The 12,220-nt window shown below is 38.2% G+C and overlaps 1 protein-coding gene across 8 annotated transcripts in view; it reads right to left on the bottom strand.

Moving 5' to 3' along the window:
• Positions 1-12,220, bottom strand: part of LOC132110825 (bridge-like lipid transfer protein family member 1) — a 71,815-nt gene that overhangs the window by 9,010 nt on the left and 50,585 nt on the right. For 3 of the 8 annotated variants that reach the window (XR_009424684.1, XM_059517806.1, XM_059517808.1), the window contains 19 exons: positions 11,879-12,077; positions 11,723-11,782; positions 11,280-11,506; positions 10,868-11,080; positions 9,506-9,636; positions 9,242-9,365; positions 9,044-9,159; positions 8,863-8,932; positions 8,155-8,202; positions 6,511-6,743; positions 6,225-6,428; positions 5,389-5,569; positions 4,980-5,076; positions 3,491-3,652; positions 3,258-3,397; positions 2,978-3,176; positions 2,624-2,827; positions 2,338-2,511; positions 1,727-1,864 (listed from right to left, as the gene is read on the bottom strand). Coding sequence is in view for 7 of the 8 variants with exons in the window: in XM_059517806.1 (XP_059373789.1) it covers positions 1,727-1,864; positions 2,338-2,511; positions 2,624-2,827; positions 2,978-3,176; positions 3,258-3,397; positions 3,491-3,652; positions 4,980-5,076; positions 5,389-5,569; positions 6,225-6,428; positions 6,511-6,743; positions 8,155-8,202; positions 8,863-8,932; positions 9,044-9,159; positions 9,242-9,365; positions 9,506-9,636; positions 10,868-11,080; positions 11,280-11,506; positions 11,723-11,782; positions 11,879-12,077 (2,920 nt within the window). In the remaining variant the exon portion in view is untranslated. The remainder of the gene's footprint in view (positions 1-1,726; positions 1,865-2,337; positions 2,512-2,623; positions 2,828-2,977; positions 3,177-3,257; positions 3,398-3,490; positions 3,653-4,979; positions 5,077-5,388; positions 5,570-6,224; positions 6,429-6,510; positions 6,744-8,154; positions 8,203-8,862; positions 8,933-9,043; positions 9,160-9,241; positions 9,366-9,505; positions 9,637-10,867; positions 11,081-11,279; positions 11,507-11,722; positions 11,783-11,878; positions 12,078-12,220) is intronic. The other 5 variants (XM_059517809.1, XM_059517807.1, XM_059517810.1 and 2 more) reach the window with 5 other exon arrangements.

Here is a 12,220-nt window from a genome sequence, read left to right as displayed (position 1 = left end):
TTTATTTTAAGCTCATACACAGGTTCTACCCTGTAAAGAAGTGTATACAAAGATTTAAATCTGACATTGATCTTACATGCTCTTTTTGTTCGAGTTCTGAAGAAACTGTACACTCATTTTGGTCATGTGACTACACTCAGAAACTTTGGGATGATATTGGTGTGTTTGTCAACTGTAAGATTTTGCCAGGCTTCTCAGTACATATGAAAAACATTATATTTGGGTATTATGACTCTGACCCCACAAACGAAAATATCAGTTTTGTTATTCATTAAAAAATTTTCCTAAACAAATTTCACATTCACAAATGCAAATTCTCCAACTGTAAACCTGTGTTCTCCATTTTCCTAAAAGAAATGGAAAACTATTTGAATGTAATCTCAGTATTCACTAATAAGAAAGCTATAAGGACTGTTACAATTTGCTCTGCCTTTGATCTCCTTCTGTAATTTTGTTTAGATTTTGGCCCTCTTTTCTTTAGTTCTATTTTATTCTTTAATGGGTTTTTTTTATTTTTATTTTTTTTTTTTTTTGTGGTGGATATTATGTGATGTATATTTATACTTTTGTATGTTTTTGTTCTCTGCATTAATTAAAAAAAAAAAAAAAAAAAGCTCTCTCTGCGCTTTGTGTTACTAAATATGTAAATAATATTTGACCTTTGATCGTCTCAGTCTGTAAAGATGAGCTCTCAGGAGACACGGAGCGGGATCATCTTCCTCCTCCGCTTGTCCTTCAAGGCAGCTTGAAGTAAGCTTGTGTTACTGAAGTAACCAATAACACCGATACAAGTTTTTCATGTTACAGTGTGCAACAGTTTGTTGAAGGTTATTATTGTCATTCAGTAACACAAGCTTACTTCAAGCTGCCTTGAAGGACAAGAGCTCATCTTTACAGACTGAGACGATTGAAGTTCAAATATTATTTACATATTTAGTAATACAAATCACCGCGTCCGCGAGAGCTTTCCAATATGCGCAACACTGAGTGACGTCTGTACTTCACGGTCAGAGAGCACCTGTCCATCAAAAGCTCACTATCCAATCAGAGTAGATCACTGTTAACCCCGCCCCCACGAGAGGTTTGTGTCAAAACACCAAACAAAAAACTGCAAAGCGTAAGCGAAATCTGTGGCAATGCATTCAGAATCCACGATTAGCGAAAACGAATCTTTGAAAAACATTAACAAAGAATGAAGCATATTTGAAGAGCCTGTTAAATTTGTGCGACTGAGTTCATTTTTTTTCATTTTCATTGTGTTTTTCTTCTTTTGTAATGGCATATTTTTGAAAGTTACGTTTAGTTTTATAAAGTTTCGTTCATTTTTACTGAAGCAAATGTAATTCCATAACGGTGCATAAAATAGCCTTCATATCTCAGAAAAACAACTGACTGATGAGATATTGTTTTCTTTTGACTATTTATGACAGCAATATTGGACTTCAGAAATGGAAGTGCTCAATACCGAAAAAAAAAAACTGTATTGTGATTGCCACACTTCAGTAGCACAACATTTTCAACTCTGATAATAAGGCATATAAAATACATGCAAAATATTTAAAGAGCTATTTAATACTCAATAATAATTTACAATGCTATTGCTTTTGTAACTGCATTGTTGGCCAATCAAATGCTACTTTTGTGAAGCATCTCTGCATTGTAAGCATCACTTTCACCGATTCCACACTTCTGAACAGTTATTGAAATGAGAGTATGCATGGATAACCTGGTAAGTTAATGGTCTGGTCTCCTAGAAACAATCTCCTGGCAATGCTTCTGCGGTACCAAGCTCGCGGAAATGCAAGAATCTCACTCAGACGTCTCATGTCGTACTTGAAGGATGCAGAACCGATATCACACACCGCTAGAAAAAATGTGCCATGAATTAATTATCGAGACAACTGAAAGATTCCCTGTTTTGCATTTTATTATTAAAAACAAAAACTACCATTCAAAAGTTTTTGGATTTTTTCTTATGCTCACCTAGGCTGCAAGTATTTGATCAAAAAAAACAAAAAAAAACAGTAATATTGTAAAATATTATGACAATTTAATGTTTCTTTTGGGAACATTTCTTATTATTATCAATGTTGATATGACAAAGTGAAAGTTCTAAAGAACAGCATTTTTTATGTTATAAATGTCTTTATTGTCACTTTTGATCAATTTAAAGCATCCTTGCTTCAAAAAAAATGATCTCACCGACCCCTAACTTTTGAATGGTAGTGTAACACTATAGCATTCAAGCACAATGCTAAAGTATGAGACATATGGAAACAGCTTTAGTAAGGTGAGAGATCAGACATCCTCAAGGACACTTTATTTTGAATTCCTTACCTGAGATGTTGATTAGAGTTGTGTCCATCTTCCCGCCCTTGCTGGCAATGAAAGTATCAATAAATGCTGGACATCCTGCCCGTCTCATCCGGGAAAGACTGACTTTTACAAACTCCAAGTTGATGGAGAGAGAGTCTTTCCTGCCCGTCACTGAAGAGGCCTCCTCGTCAGCTCCTAAACAAACCAAAGTCATCTACTGAGTCTTACAATGTTCTTTACAGTAAGTTGATATTAAATATAAACTATCATAATATTTTTGAGTTCTGTCTATGCATGGGGCTCTTACCCAGAGGTCCTGGTCCGGGTGGGAGGCCAGTAACTGCAGATTTCTGTTTGCCAGCTCCGTAAGGATGAAACACATACAGTGAAAAATCTGACATACAGGCGGTGAAACTCAGACCTGATGAGTTTATGGGTGGGCCTGTTAGATCTGATTGGCTGCTGTGGTGGCGACTCCGGCCTAAAGGACTGCCTAATCCTGTGGATGGCCCTGAGGGATGGAAGAAGTTTCAGCGGTTACCATTAGCCACCCTTAAATGAATACGAGCTAAAAGAAATACCACTTACTGACCGCAACATTTCGAATGGTAGTTTATTTCAAAATGACATAAGAGAGATTTTCAGTACAGTACATTCATACCTTTGCTTCCAGGCACTCGGTTGGCATTGTGTACCGATGGAGGTGTGGAGGAAGGTGTGTGAGGGCCCTCAGGTGGACAGGTGGGGGCAGTGGGCTCAAGCTCACCCCTATTGGATGAGAAAACCAGGTCCAGAGAGGGAAGCTTCAGCATGCACTCTACTCGAGACATGGGCAGACAGCTGAACCGGATTTGAGATGGCTGAGAAACAAACACAATGAAATTAATCAACCACTCTGAGAAAGTTACTATTGAATTTTGCTTGTAGGAACGTGGGTATACCTGCACCCTGACATAAACTACCACATCCACAGGGAAGGAGGAGTACGGAGACGCAGCAGAAGACACAAGAGACACCTGAGACTCCTCCAGAGGCTCCACAGAATCAAAATGACCTACATCCTCCTCGGGAACATTTAGGGCTACACAAACACACATTAATATAAGCATAAAGTATACAAATATATTATTTTAAAATACAAAGTGACAAATGTTAACTTGGAAGGTGCACTGACTTGTGTAGTTTCTGTCGACTGGTGTGATAGGAATGGTTTCCAGCGCTTTCTCCAAGAAGTCCAGCAGACATGGACTGATGACCATTTCCTCTGGCAGTGTCTGCAGAGCTACCCATGCATACAGCTTAGCCATCTTCACCCCCACACTTGCCTTACCTTTAGCTGTTCATGCAAACAAACAAACACACACAAAGTTGAAAACAATCCTTTTCTTTAGACAAATTATCATGCATTGAAAGCAAAAGATTCCTGCTTAGGATGCAACCGTAAGGCATCTAATGCACGTCTAGCATGCATGCAGTATTCATGATGCACAATAGCACAGCCAAACCCCCCAGAAATTGTTTAACAAGCATAAGGTGCAATGAAATGTCACAGAAAAAGTGCATTAAATGAATAGTAGTGTCCAAAACTACTCATAGTTTGCAGTTTACATCCACTTATATCATACAGAAAAGAGAAGCTTGAACATTGAACCTTAAATCGAATTTTGTGTTTCAAAGAAACAACACGAAGCAGAGTAAAATTGTGTTCATTTTTCAGCGAACTACTCCATGAAACTATTACTGAGATTCTGAGTGATATGCATTTAATTACATTTATTCATTTAGGAGATTTTATCCAAAGCTACTTACTGATATTTGATATACAATATTGTATTTTATGTATTATTTATTATTGTTCAAAAGTCTGGGGTTGGTAAAAAAAATTTTAATTACAGATTTCTATTTCAAATAAGCTCTTATGTCTTTTACCTTCTATTCATCAAATAATCCTAGAAAAAAAGTAACCGTTCTTATGAAAAATCTTAGCAGCACAACAGCTTTCAAAATCAATGAGAAGAAACGTTTCTTGAGCATCAAATCAGAATGTTAGAAAGATTTCAGAAGGATCATGTGACACTAAAAAGAGTGAAGACTGAAGAGTGATGACTGCTGAAAATTTAGCTTTGCATCACAGGGATTAAATAATTTTTCAAACATTTTAAAATAGAAAACATTTTAAATTATAACATTTAACAATATTGGTATCTTTTTACTTGATTGTTCACCAACCAACCCTTAACTTTCAAAAAGTAGTGTATATACTTTTCAAGTTTGAACTGGTGTCAGCAAGATTCATGCAAACGCTGAAAGGACAAACAGAAAAAAGTAGGTGCCAATATTATTATAAAACAACTTCTAATGGAAGCTCGTCTTAACCCAAGCACATCAGCAACTCAGCAGTAAACACACAAAACCATAGCAGCAAAAAGATCCTGCAGAGGCAACTGTGAACACTAATCCTAGATAGTCATGCGCTACAGGAGCTCAGAGCTGTGGGCCAGAGATGAGGCTGAACACATGCAGGAAGCCAGCGGAAGATGACGAGACAGGAAAAGAGTGTTTACCTGAAGGGGGAGGAGGGGGGGGGGGAGGGGGAGGGGGGGAGAGGAGTGTGTTAGTCTTGCCAGGGCCTGAGGCTGGTGGTGTGGGTACGTCTCTCATACCATACAGCTTGGACTCTTTGGAAAGGGTTCTGGGAAGCGAGGATCCACGAGAGGCGTTTGGTGACTCCGTCTTCAGCATTTTAGAATTGTAATGTAACTGTAAAAAGACAAGAGAGGATGGATGAGTGTCACAGTTAACTAATCATGAAAAGAGTGAATTAATGCATTCATTTGGGTTTGTACTCTAACTTGTTTTTTCTATGTTGAACATTACAAACTATCAGACATGCCAGTTGCATGAATGCAAGTACATATCAAATGCATTTAAATAGGTTTATAGACCTACGAGTGTTTTTGGGTGGGTTTTACACATCAACATCAGTGCTGATATAACATTATCTTAATCTTACTTGAACCACAAGAAAATACAATTAGTTGTGCCAAGCATGTCAATAGAGCCACAGCAGACCTTAACATCCACTCCAGGGATGTAGAAGACCGTGGTCTCAATGTCACTGCTCTTGCTCTGCAGAGAAGTGGGCACTCGCTTGGCATTCAGCAGATGGGAGCTGGAGGCAAAACTGTGCTGCTGTTTTCGCTTCTTAGGAGGAGATTCCTGATCCAGACTCCTCGAACTCCGCTCACAACTCCTAAACAACAGAATGAGAGGGAGAGGGACATTTTACAGGAACACTTTGCAGCCCTTCCGGTTCCATCACTGTGAAGTCAGTGGGGTTTTTGGTTAAATGGCTGAAATTAGGTCTTTGGCTAATACAAGTGTAAGATATTCTAATGTTTTGTTCTATGTCCTAAAATAGACCAGTATCAGTTATGATTTTTTTATGCATTTACTTGTCTTGAAAAAGTGGACTAAATGAGATCGTTATGTTATCACACCAAACAGGAAAACTAATCTAATCAGAACAGCCTCATTCTGTTCATAATCATCCTTAAGCACACCATTCTAACTTAAACTTTCAGGAAAACTTTCAAACTCATAAAGAGCTGCTGGAAGCTTAATGGTGGCATTGTTATAGTCATGAGACCATAGTATAGTTTGACTTTTTACTTCTGACGATTGTATTTAGGCTTCAAAATTCTGAAAAGTTGTGTTCAGTTGCAAAGAATCTATCATAAATGAACACAATGTGCAAGAATCATTAACGTTTGAGCTTCTTTTCTGTAATAATCCAAAAGCCAATGGAAAAATCCTGTTGGGTTTTGTCAAGGAAACCAGAATGATGCTAACTCATCACTGCAGTGCTCTATTAACTGAAGTCAACATGAGACAGTGTGTCTCTTCACCTTCTCACTGTGAGATCTTCATGCTCGGGCTGTTGGGTGCTGGGGTACAGCACACACTTGCCGCTGTCGATCTCAACACGCACGTCCAGCTCAAAGTCAATGTTCCGCTCGGTGGGCGGGGCTAATCCTCCACGCTGAGGGGGCGTGGCCGGCCAGCGCTCGCTGAATAATGCAGACAGTGCAGATGACTTTCTCTGAGAGCCCCTGAGAAACAAACAAAGACTGCCAGTTTAGTGAGTGTAATTGTGTTTGTGGAGTGTTTACGTGTGCAGTGTGTTTAGCGCACCCTGGTCTTCGATAAGAGTTGTGCTGTCTGTCCCTCTCAAACTCCTCATCTTTGTCCGAATCCTCTGAAGAAGTCGAGGAGAGGTCATCACGGCGGGTGTCATCAGGCTGGAAGGGAATGGTTGGTGAAAAGACTGCGGGTGTGCCAGGGGCACTGAACACTGAGCATGATGGGTAATGGACAGGATCATCAATGGCGACAGACAACAGGTCCAACTCTGTCTCCTCCGGGAACTTCAACAATCAGTGAAAGCCAACCGTCAGAAAATCTGTCTATGCATCTATCCATATATTCATCCATTTATCTCTCCTAAAGGATTCATGATTCTTTGCCCTACATGACTGCATCTTACAAAAACATATCCAGGTCACAAGTCACCACAAAATCAAAACAAAAAAGGGAACAAAAGCAAAAAAAAAAAAGCACATTTTAAGATCCATGATATTAGTGACTTAAAATTCATCGTTATTTAATCCAGTATGAGATGATTAACTATCTCAAAATGAACAATCTTTCATACTTAAAATTTGTATGTTAATGTTATGATGCTTAAATACACATAGCATTTAAAACAACTGTTTTAATTTAGTTTTTTTAGGTAAATTCTATTTTTTGTAAGCAAAATCATACAGAATTTTAACAATCAGATATTTATCAGCCATCAAAATAATTATTGGATATTAGTATTGAACAGAATTTGAATATTGATGCATCACTATCATCATGTATCTGGAGATTTAACCCTTGTAATTACCATTACATTCAATGAGGATTCTTATTTACACAATTCTTACTCAATTACTTAATAATACTGTTCCAATGCAAATAAATAAAGCATTTACATTATTGAAGTAAAATGCGATTTCGATTTTTCCTAGTGATTTTGTGGTGAAATATAACCCTGGCATGGCTTAAAGCTCAACGGACACTAAGCTATTATTTTGGGTCTATTTGATTAGTTCTCATCAGGATTGCAACTAAAATAGAAGTCCCTCTATCCAACGGTCTAATGTTTACAAATGATGTCCTCAACTGGGCGTCTGCTGAGATCACAGAGTGGAAGATTGCTTTAATATTTCCACCGGACACTAACTTGAACGTCAGTTTATCTATCCATCCATCATTCTATCGCTCTGTTGATGTACTCAAAACCTAAATTGAACTTATTTTTTGACTCACTGCCAATTCAAACTGTATCTGTTGGCTGATAGCTTATAACCAGTTGGCACTTTTAAGAAAGTTTTCCTTTTCCCAATTCATGCTTTCCACTAAGACCCAGCAGAGGAGAGAGGGATCAGAAAAGAAAAAGATGAAAAGATGGACAGATGACAAGTCATCATGAGCAATGCAAATGACAAAGATCCAGACATGCTGAAGAAAGAAGAGTTGATTAGTTAAACCAACACAGCACAAGAGCAGACTTACAAATGGAGCGAGAGTGTGTTAATGAATGTGTGAATAGAAGGATGAAAAGAAAATAACACCATTCTTCAGCCTAAGATCCAAAAAGGCTGATCATTTCTGATTGGATTTGGAACAGCAGATTTAGATTTAGATTTAGTGATTTCACACCACAATGTGATTTCATGCACGGAGATTCAGAGGTGATTTTAAGATTTGATATGGATCGTTTTTCTCCGGTACCTTAAAAACTGAGTCAGCTGTACTTGGGATTGGATTTGGGGATTCCGTCTTAAACACAAACAGATTTACTGAGCTATACAGTACATGAACAAATGTGTCCAGCAAAATATGTGTATACCATATATATGGCATTCGTTAAGAGTGAAGCATTTGCAGGTGAAACCATAAAACCAATGAGTGTGTGTATATATGTGTGTGTGCAGTTGTCCAAGTACACTGCTGTTCAAAATTTGGGGTCAGTAAGATTTTTTTAATAGTTTGGAAATGAAGTCTCTTCTGCTCACTAAGGCTGAATTAATTTAATCAAAATGACAGTAAAAAACAGCAATATTGTTAATATTGCTGTTCAAGAAACATTTCCTATCATTATCAAATGTTGGAAACAGTTGTGCGGTTTAATATTTTTGTATAAACAGTGATAATATTTGTGATAATTCTTTGATGAATAGAAAGTTAAAAAAACAGCATGTGTTTGAAATAATCTTTTGTAATATATTAAATGTCACATGATCAATTTAATGCATCCTTTCTAAACTGAAATCTCAATGAACCAAAAATATTTCTGACCCCAAATTTTTGAATGCTAATGTAAAAATGAAAGCTTTATTTAACTTTACAACTTCACTGACACATAAACAATGAAGATGGAACACTAGAATGAACAAATAGACAGACTCAGTTACACACAGATGTATGCATGCACACTACCGTGTCGATGTTGAAGGTAACCCTTGGTGCTGGAGATGCTGCATCCACTTTAATGTCTGGCATGTCATCCCTTTAGTGAGACCAAAAAATAAATAAATCAATGGATGTGTAACTGACATGCACTCACCCATCTGTGATTACAAGTGAGTGTGTGTGTGTGTGTGTGTGTGTGTGTGTGTACCTGGGTCTATCCGACCTCTTCAGAGGTGGTCTGCCTGTTGCTGAAATGCTCTTTGACCTGCTGTTGTTGTAGCTTGGCTTGTAGCCTAAACCCCATTTATCTTTCAAAGACGCTGCCTAAACGAAGCACAAACTCAATTTATGCAACATTCGATCTCCACCACGCTTACAATGTAGTGAACTGAATCAAGTCTCTTACCCGCATGCTGGAGCGCCGCAGTTTCTTGCGCACATCCCGGCGGATATCATTGACAGCAACAGATTCTAAATGTTGATAGCGCTGGATTTCCTGGTTTATGGTGCCTTCACTTGCTCCCAGTTTCCTTAGAGAGAGAGAAAGAGAGAGAGAGAGAGAGAGAGAGAGAGAGAGAGAGAGAGAGAAATCAAGAATTATAGGGATTTCTTTCAGGCAGAAAACAGCAGATTGAGGTATACTAATTATTAAACGTCAGGTTGACATTACTTGAGATCGTCAATGACTTTGGCCTGCTCGTTGAGTTCTCTAATATCCACCAAGCGCTTGGAGAACTTGCGTCCACGAGCGTCGATGATTTGATTGCTCATGACCGCCTGTCTGCGCAGGTCAACAGATTCCTGTAAGAGGAACATTAGTCAAAATAATATTTTTAAGATACGAGACACACTTAGGGGTGGGCGGAATAACAAAATCTGATCTTTTCTTATCATGGTATGAGTAATTCAAAATTATTATTTTATTTGTGCTTGTAAGTAATTCTTATTTATGTATTTTTTTATTATATACATTAACACTGGCAATAAAAAATTTGGACTTGAGAAGATTTTTTTATGTTTCTGAAAGAAGACTCAAGGCTGCAAAATTTTTTTTTTTTTGACTAAAAATACAGTACAGACAGTATTGTGAAATTTTATTACAATTTAACATTTTCAATTTTATTGTGTTTTTTTATGTAATTTATTCCTGTAATGGAAAAGCTGAATTTCTAATCCAGTCTTCAGTGTCACATGATCCTTCAGAAATCATTCTAATATACTGATCCTCAGAAAACATTTCTTATTATCATTACACTGGACTTGTGTTGGGCTGCTTAATATTTTTGTGGAAACTTTCAGGATTCTTTGATGGAAAGACACCTCAAGTGAACAGCATTTATTTGAAATTGATTTTTTTTCACTATGTAAATGTCTGTACTGCCACTTTTGATTAATTCTGCTGAATTAAAGAATTCATTTCTCAAAAAAAATAAAATAAATAACACCAGTGTATATTTAGCAGGGAATTCAATTATTTCAATAAAAATCTATTATTATTTTTTTATAATAAAAATAATCAAGTTAATTTTAAAACACACACACACACAAAACAAAACATATCAAAATCACAAGCTGTTGCCATATTTCAAGAGTCACACAGTGTTTGCTATCTTTCCGCCCAGCCCTAGGTACAGTCATGCATAAAGATTTCAAAATCACACTGACTGCTGAACAGTCAAAACAAGTGTGGATCATTACAACACGTCAGACAAAGAAAAATCATGACACCACCCCAAAAAACTGATTACTGAACACAGCTTGTCCATGAGAAATGTATCCTTTGGAAACGGGAAATAAGATGTCACCGGCCACTCATTTCTCATGGAGAGGCATCAGACAAGACTAAAAAGCAGCAGCAGGAAACTGCAGAATGCAGACTCGCTCAACATATTTCAGTTCTAGGCAGAATTCAAGAAGGTTCGGAGCGATCTTAAAAGCAACTTCCACCCTGAGAGCATGAACAAGATGGAGAGAAAGAATGAGACAGAAACAGAAAGGACTGAAAATAAAACGGGAGCTCTGAAGTACATACACAGCCCCAGGACAGGGGTCTGGGATGTCTAGTTCGTTCTGCATTGGCTGTGGATGACAGGCGAACACTTCTCGACTTTAGCCGAGTGATTGTGGATGATGGAGAAATATTACGACACTCAGAAGGTGAGAGGGGAGGGGGGCTAATGCCAAGTATGCTGTTCACCAGCCGCCTCCTGAATGAAAGTCTGGGACTGAGATCCCCTTCAGGACACTGCAAACATGAACCGGTTTAAAACAAACACAAACACACAGAGTACACAGACGTCTAGTACAACTACAAAGGCACTTCACATTTCATGCTCTCAACATAAAAATGACATTAATATAAATGCACAAAAAAAACAAGAACCCAAAGAAGCAGACAATGTAAATGAATCACTTTACACTGATATTAACAAATGAGCTCTGACCATGTGTACGGGGGGAGACATGCCGTCACTCTCGTCCTCGTCTGATAGGTTGGCCATGTTGACTGAGTTGAAGTCTGTGATGTCATCACTGTCCTCTTCACCAGTCAGAGAGGTGAGGGTGTTACCCAGAGCATTCAGGCGCTTGCCGATGTTGGGATCCATGTGCACATCAATGCCACACATCTTCCACAAGACATTCAGCGTCCACGTTCCTGCACTGCTGCTCTCTGAAGCATCGAAAGATTTCGTTCAACCATGAAGTCAGAATGAAATCAAAATTCATATTTATTTCCTTCATTTTTTTATTCTTGGTCTACAAATTCAGCTTTGCCTTTATCTAAAAATATACTCAAATAGAAAACAGTTATTTTGAATATTAATACTACTGTCTGTTTTTACTGTGTTTTTGATCAAATAAATGCAAAGCCATTTCAAACACACACCTGCAGAGGCCTGGCCTGTCGTTCTGGAGCAAACCTCATAAGTGCCATCAGGGACAACACCTGGAAAACCCACATTGAGTGTGACAAGAATCCGGGAAGTGTTATGGGGTCAAAAACGGAGACAATTTTTACGCTTTAACACTGAGTGTTACTCACATGCATTCATGACCAAGTCGCCTCTGATCTCAGGTTTCCAATCATCCCAAGTTGTCTCAAACCCCTCGGCAAATCGAATGCAAAAGTTCTTGAAATGGCCTTTGCTGACCAGAGATTCAGAGGAGCAGGCTGTGATTAATGTACTCTCGATGGTTAACACCAGTGCTGAGCCAGTGTCAAAATCAATACTGTGATTGGCCTGTGTACAGCAGAAAGAAGGGACGAACATTTAACATCAATCAATCTGACCCACAGAAATGGAAAGATTGCAAACAATATACGAAGGGTGAAATACAAGCCCACAGAATTGCATACAGTTAAAGGCCTGTGCACACCAATCTA

Source organism: Carassius carassius, chromosome 30 (assembly GCF_963082965.1).
Source record: "Carassius carassius chromosome 30, fCarCar2.1, whole genome shotgun sequence".
In the NCBI taxonomy this organism is placed as follows: Eukaryota; Metazoa; Chordata; class Actinopteri; order Cypriniformes; family Cyprinidae; genus Carassius; species Carassius carassius.
The sequence above is the reverse complement of the archived record's forward strand: the minus strand, read 5'-3'. Positions and strand labels throughout refer to the sequence as shown.